Raw genomic sequence first — 18137 nt, forward strand, 5'->3', positions numbered from 1 at the left:
TAACAAGGCCAGAGTCTCATAGTACAGTTTTTCTTTATATCAGTGGTGCCAAATTATGTGCCCCGGAGTGCCATGTATATGCATACGTTGCCAACCTAACACTCCACCAGCTGGCTCCACTGAGTAGTCCTCCTCTGTCTGGCTGAAAGACATTAAGAAGGTGGAATGAACTGGTGTTGTGTTGGGTCAGAATGAAAATTCATATAATAATGATAACTTCATTTATATAGCACTTTTCTCAAGTGTTACAAAATGCTTTACGCTAACTACTATTACTACTACCACTGTTTCTCAAAGCAAGCAAATTACCTCATATCTTGTACCAGTTAAAAGTTTGGACACATCTACTCATAGTAGAGTTTTCACTGAATTTTACTGAAGTGCTAAATGACAAAGCTTGTTGGGGTGGGGGGCATTTTGAAAGTTTTAAAAAAAAAAAAGTTTTAATTTAAAATTTTTTCGGAAGGGCGTCCAGGTGGCGTGGTGGTCTATTCCGTTGCCTACCAACACGGATCGTCGGTTCGAATCCCCGTGTTACCTCCGGCTTGGTCAGGCGTCCCTACAGACACAATTGGCCGTGTCTGCTGGTGGGAAACCAGATGTGGGTATGTGTCCTGGTCGCTGCGCTAGCGTCTCCTCTGGTCAGTCAGGACATCTGTTCGGGGGGGGGGACTGGGGGGAATAGCGTGATCCTCCCACGCGCTACGCCCCCCTGGTGAAACTCCTCACTGTCAGGTGAAAAGAAGCGGCTGGTGACTCCACATGTATTGGAGGAGGCATGTGGTAGTTTGCAGCCCTCCCCGGATCGGCAAGGGGGTGGAGCAGTGACCGGGACAGCTCTGAAGAGTGGGGTAATTGGCCGGATACAACTGGGGAGAAAAAGGGGGTAAAATCCAAAAAAAAAAAAAGTTTTGGAAAGGAATTCAAGATTTTGAAAAACATTCAATCAGGTATGTCCAAACTTTTGGGTTGGTACCGTATGAGAAAATGTAAAATAAACATTTAAAAAATTAACCATTTGCCATCAAAGTACAGCAAAGTATTAGGCATTATTTGAAGTGAACACTTCTCATAATGCATTATCACCAAATCAGTTTTAACATGGCATCTTCCAACAGGACCAAAGCTGGAACCATATCAGGGATGTATTTACAGCCAAAAGTGAAATTCCCACCACTGCTGCAAAAATATATACAGAAAAACTGTAGTGAGAAATGGAAAAACAAAGTCACTAACGTACATTTACTCTCAAAACCTAAAAAGGATGATAGAAAACCTCCAAGTGGACCAAGTGAACATGAGAAACGGAGAAAGGACCACATATCCCACTTCATTCTAAGGCTCGCTTATTGCCAGACGTAAGCACATAGCTCATGTCGATTTATTTTAACAAATACAGTCTGTAAAAGCTGACTCGGCGTCTAACAGCTGAACTAAACATTTCTTTTTCAAATGTTATCTTAGAGAGGATCTCAGGCGATGGTTTATACAGCAGGAGGTTGACCTCTTCCGCTACCACTTCCATTACCTGTCTGCAAAATGTAAAAGTGAATTTCTGCTCCGAAATAACCTGCAGTATTATACGGTAAGGCTTTTCATATTGTTTCAGCATCTTGTCTGTTTTTAATGACCTCCCCCCGTGCAGCCTGAACCAAGATGTTATTGAGTGCAGACTAAGAGCCTGTTCCTCACCACAGCTGGACTGTTTGCTGTTTTTTCTGACTTGGATCACCAGGGCATTGTAGTTCAAATAGTAGAGATGTTATTTATTTGTTGCAGCCAACCTGTATCAACAGTTATCTGAAATATAAGCTGCATATATAAAGAAAAATTGAAACCAGTCTTAATTCAAAGTTATAATATTAGTTGTTTAGAGCTTAAGTAAAAATGCATGCCAAGTAGTCATGGTAGGTTTGAATTCGTGGGCAAAGGGGCGACATTCACTTCTTCTGTTAACAAAACTGGCAGTTTGAAGGTGTGTTTCAAGTTAAAGCTTCTGAAACACTTTCCTGTACATTGCAACTATGGAAAAGGGTCCACTTATTTATGTCACAGATGTTTGGGATGGAGGCGGCACAGTGGCGCAGTGGTTAGCACGGTCGCCTCACAGCAGGAAGGTCCTGGGTGCGAGCCCCGGGGTAGTGGGGTCGTTCCGGGTCGCCCTCTGTGTGGAGTTTGCATGTTCTCCCCGTGACTGTGTGGGTTTCCTCCAGGTGCTCCGGTTTCCTCCCACAGTCCAAAGACACGTAGGTCAGGTGAATCGGCCGTACTACATTGTGTGTGTGTGTGTGTGTGTGTGTGTGTGTGTGTGTGTGTGTGTGAGTGTGAGTGAGTGAGTGAGTGAGTGAGTGAGTGAGTGAGTGAGTGAGTGAGTGAGTGAGTGAGTGAGTGAGTGAGTGAGTGAGTGTGTGTGTGTGTGTGTGTGTGTGTGTGTGTGTGTGTGTGTGTGTGTGTGTGTGTGTGTGAGTGATGGCCTGGCGGCCTGTCCAGGGTGTCTCCCCGCCTGCCGCCCAACGACTGCTGGGATAGGCTCCAGCACCCCTGTGACCCTGAGTGGTTTGGATAATGGATGGATGGTGTACTCATGTTTGTACATCTTTTCCTGCACACTTCTTGGAGTGCTAATATATATTATTGAACCCTGTTACTGTCATATCTGCTCATTCCAGGACGTTTTGTGCAGCTGGTCACAGCCTCTAAAGTCACATTTTGAATATATTCCACCAGATGGCGCTCTTTAATCATAGTAAACAATATCTGCGGTAATAGTATCTGTAAATCACCTTATTTGCCTGTAATGACTGAAGATTTTAAAATATGAAAGAGGTGTGATTGGAGGTCTTGGCTGTTTTTTTGTTTTTTTCCCCCAGTTATCATTGTAAAGACCTTTGCATTTGATTATTCTAGATTTGGTAAGTTAGAGAAGTTTTAAAGGCACACGGCTTTGGCAATCAGTTCTTCCTTGTTAAACTGAGCAATGAACATTTGTGGAGTCTAAGATAGGTCGCATTACTGCCTTTTTTTTCTTTAATTTTGATAAATGTAGTTTCAGAAATTTGCGAGGCTAGAGTCTTGTATAGAAAAAAGTTTTTTGTCTTCACAAGCTTAATATTTTCCTCCTGGTATCTTGGGGTAACGGCTTTGAGATGGCCCCTAAATGACAGTATTTTCTGTGGAAAGCAGCCAAAATTTTACCGTCTGCTTATTTTGAGTGTAAATGGAACTTAATTTGTTCAACTCAATAACATTTGCGCCATATGTTCGGAATAGAACCTCTTGGAAGGAAAATAAGAGGGTCACGTTTTTCCTTGTTGGTTTGCTCAGAATGGTTTGAGGTGAACTGTGTGTAGTACTGTCTGCAGCTGCTCAGTGCCTGAGGAGAGGCCGACGTACATCTGAGCTACTGATGGATGTGCTCACTGCATTTGGATAGTGTATTCTGTTTGTGGTCAGTATAAAATTTAAAAGTAGGGCGTCCGGGTAGCGTAGCAGTCTATTCCATTGCCTACCAACATGGAGATCACTGGTTCGAATCCCCATGTTACCTCCGGCTTGGTCGGGCGTCCCTACAGACACAATTGGCCGTGTCTGCGGGTGGGAAGCAGCATGTGGGTATGTGTCCTGGTCACTGCACTAGCACCTCCTCTGGTCGGTTGGGGCACCTGCTCGGGGGGGATCCTCCCATGCGCTACCTCTCCCTGGTGAAACTCTTCACTGTCAGGAGAAAAGTGGCTGGCGACTCCACATGTAAGGGAGGAGGCATGTGGTAGTCTGCAGCCCTCCCCGGATCAGCAGAGGGGGTGGAGCAGCGACTGGGACGGCTCGGAAGAGTGGGGTAATTGCGGAGAAAAGGGGGGCCATATTCAGTAAGAGTGCAGTAGTGGCAGGGGGTAGAGGTGTACAACTGCTGTAGTTGTCATTAAACAGGTTATTCAAATGCCGTATGGTTTGCTTTCAATGGGCGTGAAAGAAGTTTTCCTTGAAATTAAATGTTTGAAAAGTTGGTTGTCTAAATGTTTTTTTTTTATTTGCACAGTATTGACAGCCAAACGCTGCAGAAAAATGCTCATTGTGAAAGGAGCTCTAGTCTGTGTTCGCCATCTTCATAATATTTGCGCTTTGGAACATACTTATAAAAAACCATTCACTATCCTGCTTTCTTTCACAACAGCCTTGAAGTTCAATCATTTTCAAGTAAAGAGATGACACTTAAACTCATCTGTCCTCAACATCTCTTCAGTTGTTTATTTTTTAATCATTATTTTTTTACTTACTCTGCCTTGCCTGAGCTTCCATTTCAAAAAAGTAAAAATAATGTAAAGCTAAGTCTTCACTAAATGTAGACAAATACAAAACAGTAACAGTTTTAATCACTAATACTTAGTGACTCCATCATTTTATATTTTACTTACACATCAGTTTTATTTTAGCCTCACCTCATTAGTTTTTATTTAGAAAGCTTGGTTTTCAGTATCTCAAATAAAAATGGAATATGAAACTGGTGCAGCCAACAGTACGTGATCTTGCTTGGCAAAAACGACGCCCCAAGTTTTTCCCTTGCCTTGGTGTCAAACCTTTATGTATACACACTGATACCCAGCTCCGTTTTTGTGCCCCCCCCCCCCAGCTAAACTCTTTTGCTTTTGTCAATAACCTTTCAGATTAGTGACGGGGAAAAGAGGGCTCTGCAGGATAAACTGGTGAGCTCCAGCTACACTGTCAGCGGAGTCACGGTTGAGGACCAAGACTTCTACAAAGTGAGTTTGTCGTTTCTTCACTTCGTTGTCACACACTTTCTCTACAGAAACATTTTTTTTTTCCTTGAATGTTTCCTTCTTCATTCAGTTTTGAACAGATGAATAGATGGATAATTACTTTATTGTCCTACAAGACATTTGTTTTCACCCTTTGTACAGAGCCTCTCACACACACACACACACACACACACACGGTCACATATGTCGACGTACACCACCGTTCAAAAGTTTGGGATCACCCAAACAATTTCGTGTTTTCCATGAAAAGTCACACTTATTCACTTCAGAGGACAGCACAAACAGGCTCTAACCAGAGTAGAAAAAGAAGTGGGAGGCCGCGTTGCACAACTGAGCAAGAAGATAAGTACATTAGAGTCTCTAGTATGAGAAACAGACGCCTCACAGGTCCCCAACTGGCATCTTCATTAAATAGTACCTGTTAGAGCCTGTTTGTGCTGTCCTCTGAAGGGAGTAGTACACACCGGTGTAGGAAATCTTCAATTTCTTAGCAATTTCTCGCATGGAATAGCCTTCATTTCTAAGAACAAGAATAGACTGTCGAGTTTCAGATGAAAGTTCTCTTTTTCTGGCCATTTTGAGCGTTTAATTGACCCCACAAATGTGATGCTCCAGAAACTCAATCTGCTCAAAGAAGTGCCCATCCAACCAATCCAACTTGTGGGAGCTGCTTCTGGAAGCGTGGGGTGCAATTTCTCCAGATTACCTCAACAAATTAACAGCTAGAATGCCAAAGGTCTGCAATGCTGTAATTGCTGCAAATGGAGGATTCTTTGACGAAAGCAAAGTTTGATGTAAAAAAAATCTTATTTCAAATACAAATCATTATTTCTAACCTTGTCAATGTCTTGACTCTATTTTCTATTCATTTCACAACATATGGTGGTGAATAAGTGTGACTTTTCATGGAAAACACAAAATTGTTTGGGTGATCCCAAACTTTTGAACGGTAGTGTATGTCGTATATTGTCGTATGTTGTAGTGATTGTTAAAGCCCGTTGGGACTACCCTGGGATTTTGAGCTACACAAATAAACTTGACTTGACATAATACACTATATACATGGAGAACAGGGAGACAACAATACATTAACACAAGAGTTTAGAGGGTCAGTGAGTTAAAAACTTCAATTCAGAGGGGCGTCCAGATAGCGTGGAGGTCTATTCCGTTGCCTACCAGCACAGGGATCACCAGTTTGAATCCCCGTGTTACCTCTGGCTTGGTCGGGCGTCCCAACAGACACAATTGGTCGTGTCTGCGGGTGGGAAGCCGGATGTGGGTATGTGTCCTGGTCGCTGCACTAGTGCCTCTGGTCAGTCGGGGCGCCTGTTCGGGGGGGGAGAGGGAACTGGGGGGAATAGTGTGATCCTTTCACGCATTACGTCCCCCTGGTGAAACTCCTCACTGTCAGGTGAAAAGAAGGCGCTGGCGACTCCACATGTATCGGAGGAGGCATGTGGTAGTCTGCAGCCCTCCCCGGATCAACAGACAGGGTGGAGCAGCGACCGGAATGGCTCGGAAGAGTGGGGTAATTGGCCAAGTACAATTGGGGAGAAAAAGGGGGGACCCCCCCCCCCAAAAAAAAAACAAACTTCAGTTCAACTCCTTTTAACCGAAAAATCCGAAGAGGTTTTATAGGCCATATGAAGTCAATATGGTTTGGACATGGTATTTATTCCTTTGGATCTTTAACAGTTTAATCAGTGTTCCTCTTAAAAGACGGTCTGCTCTAAAAGCAATGAATAAAGCTCCACTCTGCATTCATAAGATGTTTAAACTATTTTAATAATGAGCTTAATTTCATTGTAGTTACCTTTACAAAAGCCTGAAAAATGTTCCCATATAACTGTTTGGTTGCCCAGCCTACTTTAACAAATTCTGTTTTCCATCCAATGTCAAGAGGAGCTGCACAATTCTGCTCTCAGTTCACATCCTCACGAGAAGTTTAGCTCTCTTATTTACACCTTTTGGATGAAGCGCCATGCTGCTAAATTTCGACTGCACTGTCTGAAGTCATAGGAAAAACAGATGAGATCTGTGAAGGTTAGAATTGCTTTAAGGCTTTTCAAAATTAACTCTGTGGTACTCCAGGTGACCTTACCCAGTTTTCGTTTTTACTTTTTTTCCCCCCTTTTGTGTTTATGCAGTTACAGGTATAACCATTGAATTGACTGTGCAGTCTCCACTTCATGCACACGTGTTTTCCCTTGCCTTAACAATTTTTGGCTGGACCGCAACAGCAAGGCCAGCCAAAACATGCAGTTGTCCTTGAGTGAGTGATGGAGTTTCCCCATTGGGCGGGCGGGCGAGTTGGAGTTTCCCCATTGGCTGTTGCTTTTTCAAAATGAATCAGCCCAAACAGTTTCCTATTACATCATCAACTGTTCACAAAACCAATGTCAAAATAGCCGTTTAATAAATGTAGTTGCGGTCTAGCCATATAACCTAGTCTCGTTACTTTAGATAAGGAGTCTAGGTTAGGCCCTTTCTCAAGCGAGGCCCTTTCTCTAAAAGTATTTGAGAAAGGGCGTCCGGGTAGCGTAGCGGTCTATTCCGTTGCCTACTAACATGGAGATCCCGGTTTGAATCCCCGTGTTACCTCCGGCTTGGTCGGGCGTCCCCGCAGACACAATTGGCCATGTCTGAGAGTGGGAAGCCAGATGTGGGTATGTGTCCTGGTCGCTGCACTAGCTTCTCCTCTGATCGGTCGGGGCGCCTGTTAGGGGAGGGGGGGACTGGGGGGAATAGCGTGATCTTCCCACGCGCTGCGTCCCCCTGGTGAAACTCCTCACTGTCAGGTGAAAAGAAGTGGCTGGCGACTCCACATGTATTGGAGGAGGCATGTGGTAGTTTGCAGCCCTCCCCGGATCAGCAGAAGGGGTGGAACAGAGAGGGGACGGCTCGGAAGAGTGGGGTAATTGGCCGAGTACAATTGGGGAGAAAAAGGATTTGAGAAAGAAGCCATGTAATACTCTTCTTTACTCTTTGTCTTTAGAATATTAAGACTTTTATGGTGGTAAACATTTATATGGCAGTAAAAATGTAATAAAACGGTACATTGTGGCGGACACTAGGGGCTATGCCTCTCACCCAGCAGGGCTGTGAGCTGAGGGCGTGGTTTATGTTCCCGGGCTCTCTGGTGCAGGGTGGTTCCTGTTTCAGTTTGGTTTTGGAGCTGAGGAATAAAGTTAAAACTCGCCTTCGTCTCCTGTGTTTTTCCTCATCCTGCCACATTGGTGACCCCGAATTGAACATGTTTGGAACAGAAGAAGAGTGTGAACCCACTTCGGCCACGCCGCCCCAACTCTCACAGCCGGCCGTTCTCGCCACGGCTGTGAAGCTCCCAGAGTTCTGGCAGAGCGACCCAACTTCATGGTTCCAGCACGTTGAGGTGCTAATCCACCTGCGTGGAATGTCCGCGGACGACTCCAGATACTATTTGGTCGTTGCTGCGCTGGACCAGCAGTCCACACGCCGGGCCATGCAGCTGTTGCCCCCCCCGCAACACGGTAAATACGTGGCCCTCAATCATCTTCTGCTGCGGAGGTACAGCCTATCTGCTGCAGAGAGGGCAGATAGGATCCTTTCCCTATCCGGTTTGGGCGACGGGACGGCTGTGGATCTCATGGACAATATGCTGTCGCTGCTAGGCTCGGACGAAGGTGGCTTCCTTTTCCCGCACGTTTTCCTGCACCAGCTCCCGTCTCCTGTGCGTGCGGCTTTGGCTAACTCCCCGTGTCTGGCCGCTGGTGACTGCCGAGGTTTGGCTGAGGAGGCCAATCGGGTCCTGCTGGCTACCAGACGGTTCTCTGTGCAGAGTGTGGCATCGGAGCCTCTGCAGCCGGCGTCGGAGGACGCGGACTCGGCAGTGGTGGCTGGAGTGACTGTGCGGAGACGGCGCGGGAGCGGCCTCTGTTTCTTCCACCAGCGGTTCGGCGGCAAGGCGAGGCTCTGCGTCCCTCCGTGCACGTTTGAGGCGCCGGGAAACTCCAGGGCAGCGCTCAGTAGCAGCTGTGGGCGCTGGCGGACATAGTGAGCTGCTCTTCATTACGGACTTGATGTCAGGAAGACGGTTTCTGGTGGACTCAGGCTCGCAAAAGAGCCTACTCCCTCCTGCTAAGACAGACATGTCAGCCGAAGGCAGCGGCCCACAGTTGAGTGCAGCTAACGGCATTATTTGCATTATTTCGTCCATTGCGACGTTTGGCACAAGGTTGGTGACTGTTTGTTTCCACGGGCGCCATTTCGAGTGGGACTTTGTAGTCGCCTCCATTACCGTTCCTATTATTGGCGCGGATTATCTGTGTGCTAATGGTCTGCTTGTTGATGTTGCAAACCACCGTTTAATTGATGCTGTGTCTTTCGCCACTTTTCTGTGCGAGACGGGGAGCCGGGCCGTTAACACACGCTAACTTTTTAGCATTAGGTGATGTTTTTCAACGTTTGCTGCCATCGGTGACTACACCTGCCTTTTCCACCGCGGTTACTAAACACGGGGTACAACATTTCATTCCCACTGTGGGACCGCTGGTTTTTGCACGCGTGCGGCGCCTCGATGCAGTAAAATGGGCTACAGCTAAGGAGGAGTTCGCCATCATGGAGTGTCTGGGTATAGTTAGGCGTTCCAACAGCCCGTGGGCCTCGCCGCTTCACATGGTGCCCAAGGCGGATGGGGCGTGGCGGCCTTGCAGCGACTTTCGCCGCCTGAACAACGTCTCCGCCAATGACCGCTATCCCATCCCACACATACAGGACTTTTCCATACGCCTGGCAGGTACCACTATCTTCTCTAAGGTGGACCTGGTGCGCGGCTATCATCAGGTTCCCGTGCGCGCAGAGGACGTGCCCAAGACCGCAGTGATCACCCCGTTTGGGCTTTTTGAGTTCATGCGCATGCCTTTTGGATTGAAGGGGGCAGCGCAAACCTTTCAGAGGCTGATGGACTCGGTGTTGCGTGACCTTGCTTTCGTGTTCGTTTATCTCGACGACATATTAGTGGCCAGTCCGTCAGCTGAAGAGCACCTGGCGCACCTGAAACAGGTTTTCCGTTGTCTGGACGAACACGGCCTGATAGTCAACCCAGTCAAGTGTCAGTTTGGACTGCCGGTGATTAACTTCTTGGGTCACTGCATTTCGCCGTAAGGCGCGGTCCCGTTGCCTTCTAAGGTGCAAGCGGTGGCGGAATTTCCCCGCCCGGTCTCTGTTAAGGCATTGCAGGAATTCTTGGGAATGGTGAATTTTTATAATCATTTCCTCCCTCGCGCTGCCCACCTCCTTCAGCCACTTTACGAAGCCCTGCGGCTTAAGAAGGCTAACGACCCTGTCGACTGGACTCCCGAACGGGTCCAGGCCTTTGACGGAGCTAAGTGCGCCCTGGCTAACGCTGCCCTCCTCGCCCATCCCACACCCACGGCATCCGTAGCTTTAACAACCGACGCGTCTGACATAGCCGTGGGGGCTGTGGTTGAACAGCGTGTGGCGAATGCGTGGCAGCCACTCGCATTTTTTAGCCACAAACTGCGAGATAGCGAGCGCAAGTACAGCGTTTTTGACCGGGAGTTGCTGGCACTGCACCTTGCAACCCGTCAATTCCGCTTCCTGCTGGAGGGTCGTTCATTCACGGCTTATGTGGATCATAAACCGCTGACTTTCGCCATGTCCAAGGTGACTGAGCCGTGGTCTGCTCGTCAGCAGTGCCACCTGGCGGCCATCTCTGAGTTCACAACGGACAGTCAGCATGTGGCCGGGAAGTCCAACCCTGTTGCTGATTGTCTGTCGCGTGTGCTTGTGTGTCCTGTGCACCTCGGTGTGGATTTCTCCACTGTGGCTGCCGACCAGCCCAGCGACCCGGACGTCCTTGCCCTTAGGTCAACGCGTACCGGCCTCAAGCTAGAGGACGCTGTGATGCGGGAAGGCAGTCCTGCCCTCCTCTGTGATGTCTCCACCGGCCGTCCCCGCCCTGTTGTTCCAGTGGCCTGGCGCCGTCGAGTTTTCGAATCGATTCACTCCCCCTAGCACCCTGGAGTTCGGGCGTCGGTGAAGTTTGCCGGTTCCAAGTTCGTCTGGCCTGGCCTCTGCAAGGACGTCAAGGGGTGGGCGGCTGCATGTGTGGCGTGCCAGCGCGCTAAGGTCCACCAGCACTCTAAGTCGCCCCTTGAACCGTTTCCGATCCCAGCCCGACGTTTTGACCACGTGCATGTGGACTTGGTGGGTCCTCTACCTTCTTCACAGGGTTTTACGCACCTGCTCACAATGGTAGATCGGACCACCTGGTGGCCAGAGGCTGTCCCTCTGTCCTCCACAACATCCTCGGATGTTGCACGCGCGTTTCTTTCCTCCTGGGTCGCCCGTTTCGGCACTCCGTCAGATATCACCTCAGACAGGGGCCCCCAGTTCGTGTCAGAGCTCTGGTCGGCACTTGCGCGATCCCTGGGTGTGCAGGTACACCGCACTACCACGTACCACCCTCAGGCTAACGGCTTGTGTGAACGTTTTCACCGGTCGCTCAAGGCAGCGCTGCGCGCTGCGTTCTCGGATGGTAACTGGGTGGACCATTTACCTTGGGTTATGCTCGGGTTGCGTTCGGCTCCTAAGGAGGACCTCGACGCTTCGCCCGCTGAGCTGGTGCTCAGTCAGCCGCTCCGCGTCCCTGGGGAATTTTTGCCTGGGAGTTCCGCTCCTCGACCCCGTCCGGCCGTTTATCCTTTTTTGTCCGACAGCACTCGGGTTCCAGGCCCCGTTCACCACTGTTTTCCGCGGTCGTTCGTACCTGCGGAGCTCGTGTCGGCTCGTTTTGTTTTTGCACGGCATGATGCTCACCGCCTACCCCTCCAACCCCCATACGATGGCCCATTTCGGGTTCTTGAGATGGGTCCTAAGGGTTTTGTGCTGGATGAGGGTGGGCGCAGAGAGCATGTCACGTTTGATAGGCTTAAACCAGCGCACAGGGTGGCAGGTGAAGTTGTGTTTCCGGCCTAGTTTCCCCGTCGGGGTCGCCCTCCTTACAGGACCCCGGCAGTGTCTTCACGGGTTCAGCATTCTGCTTCTCAGCCGGCATTGAACTGTGTTTCACCTACCGTCTCGGCTGAGGGACGGCGCAGCCGTTATGGCAGGCTGCTTAAGCCTCCAGTGAGAAACTGATTTTCTTTCCAGGAGTCCCTTCTGGGGGTGGGGGGGAGGCTGTGTGGCGGACACTAGGGGCTATGCCTCTCACCCAGCAGGGCTGTGAGCTGGGGGTGTGGTTTACGTTCCCGGGCTCTCTGGTGCAGGGTTGTTCCTGTTTCAGTTTGGTTTTGGAGCTGAGGAATAAAGTTCAAACTCGCCTTCGTCTCCTGTGTTTTTCCTCATCCTGCCACAACATATTATTTCTCCAATTGATTTCAGAATACCTCAGTTATATATGTTTGCTGCATATTTCATATCCTGGCAGAGCTTCTAGGTGTTATCCATCTATGAGAATATGTCTGAGAACGTTGTCATGGTACAGCATACATAACACATCTATGTAATTTTTCGATAATTTCCCAAGTTGTTTTTAACAAAATTATCCTCTACTCACCACATCTATACTAATATAGTCAAGTCAGTTTTATTATTTAGTTATATATATTATTTATTTTATTTACAAATTTGCCTCAGGGAGCTTTACAGCAACACAACATCCTGTACTTAGACCCTCATATCGGATAAGGAACAACTCCCTAAAAACCTTCAACAGGGAGAAAAAAACAGGAAGAAACCTCAGGGAGAGCAACAGAGGAGGATCTCTCTCCCAAGATGGTCAAGGTGCAATGGATGTGTTTACACAATTTACAGATTACAACATTGAAAGAGGTTAACAGAATTATAATGGAATTATAAAATTTATGAAGAATATGATGAGGAGGATGCCAAGCAGTGTCCCGACACCACCGTAACAGCCCAGGACCCGAGCCATGCTACCAGCATCATCATGTAGACAAAAAAAAACTATTAGTCACAAGACTGAGTGAAAGAAGGATATAACATTGAAACAGGATTGTAAAGTTATATATATGGATTTATAAGATGATATAATTATAATATATTTATGATATGATATAGATTACAGACCTAAAGTAAATTCCTTCCATTATTCTCCATTCCTCTCATTGTAAAATATCCCTGGCGAAACGTAGTCAGTGAGTCGGTTTCATTTAGGCTGAAATTAAATTGACCAGAGATGGAGTAGTGGTTAAGGCCCCTGCCTCTGGCCCCACGTAACCCTGCTGGCACAGAATTGAATACTGCCCGCCTTAGTTCCCAGCTCTCCCTTAAGTCTGTCACTCTCACAAGCTTCCGACCTCCGTAAAATTGAAAATCTGGCTGTTTGGTATCCAGATTAAACTTCCCCAGCTTTATGATATGAAATTCTGAGCATCTTCGCTACCGAGGAAATTAAGTCAAACATAAGCAAAGTGAAGGAAGATTTCATTCTTGTGCCCTGTCAGATTTCGAGAATTTCTCTGCTGTGTTGAGTACTTGGCCTAAAACCCAGGGCAACCTTGTTTTCTTTTTTTGGCACAACAAAATGTTTGCTAAGATAAATTAATTGTTGTTCTTTGAAGTGGGCTTATTCTAACTTCTAACATATGAACACAGAATTAACATTGAAAGAGCAAACGGGAACACAGTTCAGTTTTTGTATTTTGACCATACACGGTGTTGAAATGGCGGCACGGTGGTGCAGTGGTTAGCGCGGTCGCCTCACAGCAAGAAGCCCCAGGGTAGTCCGACCTTGGGGGTCGTCCTCTGTGTGGAGTTTGCATGTTCTCCCCGTGTCTGTGTGGGTTTCCTCCGGGGACTCCGATTTCCTCCCACAGTCCAAACACATGTAGGTCAGGTGAATCGGCCGTACTAAATTGTCCCTAGGTGTGTGTGTGTGTGTCAGCCTTGTGATGGACTGGCAGCCTTTCCAGGGTGTCTCCCCACCTGCCGCCCAGTGACTGCTGGGATAGGCTCCAGCCTCCCGCGACCCTGAGAGCAGGAAAAGCAGTTTGGATAATGGGTGGATGGATGGACAGTGTTGAAATTCCTTAAGCATATTAAAGCAAGTGAGAGAATAATAACTGGCTCGTAGCCAGTACAGATACTCAGTGGTTCGATCAATTAAATGAGGGGGCAAGATGATAACTGAAAGAAAAATCAGTGTTTGTTGTATTACTTTTAAATTTGTCTCGGGCCCATCGTTGTTACCAACAAAATGTGGTTGATATGATTGAGAACCAAACTGCTGTGCAGACTTGTTGAATGGCAACGTGAATTTCTATTGAAGTAAATAGATTGTTCTAATCCTATGTCTCACTGCTGTTCCATCTTTAAAGGTTCCATTTCAGGACGCCCTGGATCTAGTGCGCTCCAGGAAAGTGTACCTCAAAGCAGGCTATGTTTACATCCCTCACCAAGACATCGTCACCATCGTTCTCAATGACTTCCGCATAAGGCTGTCCAAAGCTCTTGCGGTAAGTGGCCACGTCTTTCTATTATGATACCTGTGACCGATAACTACTGACCTACAGTATAATTCATGGTTCAGTTTTTTGAGAATTTTGATTCTCCAACACTAAACCATTATGATGTTCTTTGCATCTGTATGTGTAAATGGGTATATGATTTGGTTTTGTATATAGATAGCTAGGGCTGTCACAGTTATTACATAATTGCCTGATCGCAATTATTTGACCTGACCGCGATCATTTTGCATAATCATTAGAATCATTTCCATTCATTTGTATAAAAACGGCAAGAGGAAACTAACAGAAATGTTATGTTTCCATCACTATTTCCAGCGTTTGTTGTTTGACTGGCACTCTTTTAATGGCGTCATCTTGTTGCGCCCCTGGGACATGAGAGGAGAATTAGCGCCAACAAACTGTTTAACTTCAGATGCTTGTTCTATAATTTTCGACGAGCATGTGCTAACATCATGGACGTAGTCGCAAAGCCAAACGCCACAGCGGTGCTGTGGGCACATCTTGGTTTTAAGCCAAATGAGAAAGGAGAGCTCAGTAACTTGGAGGAGACGGTTTGTCACATTTGCAGCAAAAGGTGGCAGTCAAATGCGCTAATACCACAAATAAAATAAAAAAAAACATCTACGGAGCCATCACCCCACCCAATTTGCTGAACTTGGAAAAACAGCCACCGCCGCAGTTCCATCCCAGCAATTGGCTGCTCCTGAAGCTTTCGGACAAGTGTCTAAATATAAACGTGACAGTAACAGATGTTGCACGTTAACAGTGTGACGTCGTATATAGGCAAAGAAATGCAGCTGTTCAATTCGGGGGATTGCAGCGGGGTATGGAGCAGTGACCGGGACGGCTCAGAAAATAGGGTAATTGGCCAAGTACAATTGGGGAGTAAAAGGGGGGGGGGGGAAGCCAAAAAGAAAAGAGACAATTAAATCGTTAATCACGATTATTTGTATGACAGTTAATCGTCAACTATACTTTCCTGATCGTGACAGCCCTATATATATCCCCTGTTGAAGTGCCACTCTGACTAGTCTATCTGTTGCTCTGAGATGGCCTCAGAAGACGTTAAAGGTTGAGGTAAGAAAAAGCATGTTTGTGTGCATGATGTAAATATAGTCTTGAGGGTAAGACTCGAGCAAACCAGTAAGTGCTTATTGGCCCCACAGGCGGGATTGTAGAGATTTCAGCACAGAATCTGTCCAGATAGTGCTACATTGCTGTGAGTGCCCTGACAGTTGGGGAACATGATGTGTTGGGCTCCAAGTCTCATGCTTACCTAGCTCGTACTGAGAAAACCAAAGTTCACTAACTCAGAAGTGGTAGTTTATGGAAGGGGAGTATGACAGAGGCATGTCTGCTGTGTGAGTGTATCCAGTCCTAAATGTGTTTCCCTCCTAGTACACAGAAACTGACAAGCTTGAATTATGAAGGTGAGGAAATAATAAAATGTGCCAGATTATAACACATATAATGCAACCTGGTGGCCACCATTCAACTTCTTTTATTTTAACTCAATCTATGTACATATTGGAGATTCTTTTGAAAGCACTCCACTTGCCAAGACGCACTGTCTGTTGTGGCACCATTTGCCCAAGTTAAGAAAAGTTCATCTTATTAGTTTAGTTCAAACGTCCATCTTTTTAAGTAAGTTTGTTAATCACCACTGCAACCACCTGTGTGCACCTACCAAAGCAAGAACAAGAAGTCTTCACCTTGCCATCGGATGAACACCCGTGAGTCTCGGATGAATTTAAGAAGACGTAATTGAGGGCGTCCGGGTAGCGTAGTGGTCTATTCTGTTGCCTACCAATACGGAGATCGCCAGTTCGAATCCCCGTGTTACCTCCGGCTTGGTCGGACATCCCTACAGACACATTTGACTGTGTCTGCGGGTGGGAAGCCGGATGTGGGTATGTGTCCTGGTCGCTGCACTAGCGCCTCCTCTGGTCGGTCAGAGCGCCTGTTCAGGGGGGAGGGGGAACTGGGGGGAATAGTGTGATCCTCCCATATGCTACATCCCCCTGGTGAAACTCCTCACTGTCAGGTGAAAAGAAGCGGCTGGCGACTCCACATGTATGGGAGGAGGCATGTGGTAGTCTGCAGCCCTCCCTGGGTTAGCAGAGGGGGTGGAGCAGCGACTGGGATGACTCAGAAGAGTGGGGTAATTGGCCAAGTACAATTGGGGAGAAAAAGGGGGTTGTGTGTCGGATGTATTGTGACGATTAACATGTTATAAGGGCTGCAGTACAGAATGGACAAGTTTACTTTTGATGCTTTTGAAAAGTTGTTGGGTGGCACGGTGGCGCAGTGGTTAGCGCGGTTGCCTCACAGCAAGAAAGTCCTGGGTTCGAGCTCCGGGGTAGTCCAACCTTGGGGGTCGTCCCGGGTCGTCCTCTGTGTGGAGTTTGCATGTTCTTCCCGTTTCTGCGGTGGATTTCCTCTGGGTGCTCCGGTTTCCTCCCACAGTCCAAAGACATGTAGGTCAGGTGAATCGGTCATACTAAATTGTTCCTAGGTGTGATTGTGTGTGTGGGCCCTGTGATGGCCTGGCGGCCTGTCCAGGGTGTCTCCCCGCCCACCACCCAATGACTGCTGGGATAGGGTCCTGCATTCCTGCGACCCTGAGAGCAGGATAAGTGGTTTGGATAATGGATGAACGGATGGATGGATGAAAAGTTGTTGCTGAACAAAACAACATTCACTAGGTACTTGAATACCTCTGTATTATACAATTGCATTCATCAGCTTGTGAAGCAGATAATCTGTCTCTAATAGGCTTTATCCAGACTACAGATAACCTCAACACTTCTCAGTCATAAACAACGATCCCAATGCTTCAACAACATGCTGTTGGCTTGCTATAAATTTCTATCAAACTATCCCATGTTGGTGAGACTTGCTGTTCTCACGGGACTATTTGAGCCTCTGCTAAAATATACCGTTATTTGGTTGGCAGGGATTTTGTACATTGATGTGAATGTAGTCTGTCATTGCAAAGAGATTTCCGTTATAGGATTAGACAAGCACTATAGAAATATAATCAATCATTCGTTCATAGTTTGTAGTTTAATTCTGCACCTATGAAACTTGCAGTATTTCATTTCCTCTGATTTACTGTAGCACGGAAGTAATTCAAGGTCTTTTGTAGCTTTTCAGTTCCATCTATATTCCTCACTCATCCCTTCTATGATTTTTAAATTGAGTCTACATAATTTCATGGGAATAAGTTTGACCTATATGTGTCAGTGATCTACAGTATTCACAATTTTAATGATCTGCAAATCAATTTTGACACCCCAGCTGCCTGCAAGGTTTGACAAGCTTTAATGCCAACTCTGCACTTTCGCAGCCTTCCCTGAGCTGCCATTATTTTGTACAAAATGACATTTTGCTCTCATGCTCATAAGGATGCTGGTGTTATCAGACAATCGGCGACTGTAAGGGACTTTGTTCGTTGCTATCAGTAGTATGTGAGAAGTTGTCTGCCAGGCAAATGCTTGTGCATGGAACTGTTCTGGTGTGGGAAGATGGCTGCGCAAATTCGTATTTGCAGCGGCCTCACCCAGCACCGTCCATGCAGTGTCTTCGTCCACGTCTGCGTCTAAGTTTTTTCTTCGTTTGATGGCTGGGAGAGCTGGCATGGGAGGTGTGTCGAGGGCTTGCTTCGTCCGGTGGCCCAGGGACCACGGCCCCTGCCTGGAGCTGCGCCCAAGGAGGAAACGGCGAGGGCAGTCTGGCATGACGTGGAAGCGGAGTGGGCTAAGCTAACTGCTAACCCATGTAGACCGGCGGTTCTGACAGTCGTCCTGGCTGGCGTTGATTCCCTTGGACAGTGATTTTTTTTGCTTAGTTAGGACATACGTGTTAGTTT

General features: G+C 47.3%; 1 protein-coding gene across 1 annotated transcript in view; it reads left to right on the top strand.

The window, feature by feature from the left end:
- prim2 (DNA primase subunit 2) overlaps positions 1-18137 on the top strand; it is a 62532-nt gene that overhangs the window by 4385 nt on the left and 40010 nt on the right. Inside the window, exons 4-7 of the mRNA XM_056292071.1 lie at positions 1264-1358; positions 1465-1585; positions 4662-4757; positions 14117-14254. Coding sequence (XP_056148046.1) covers positions 1264-1358; positions 1465-1585; positions 4662-4757; positions 14117-14254 — 450 coding nt within the window. The remainder of the gene's footprint in view (positions 1-1263; positions 1359-1464; positions 1586-4661; positions 4758-14116; positions 14255-18137) is intronic.

The sequence above is a fragment of the Lampris incognitus genome, chromosome 13 (assembly GCF_029633865.1).
Source record: "Lampris incognitus isolate fLamInc1 chromosome 13, fLamInc1.hap2, whole genome shotgun sequence".
NCBI lineage: Eukaryota > Metazoa > Chordata > Actinopteri > Lampriformes > Lampridae > Lampris > Lampris incognitus.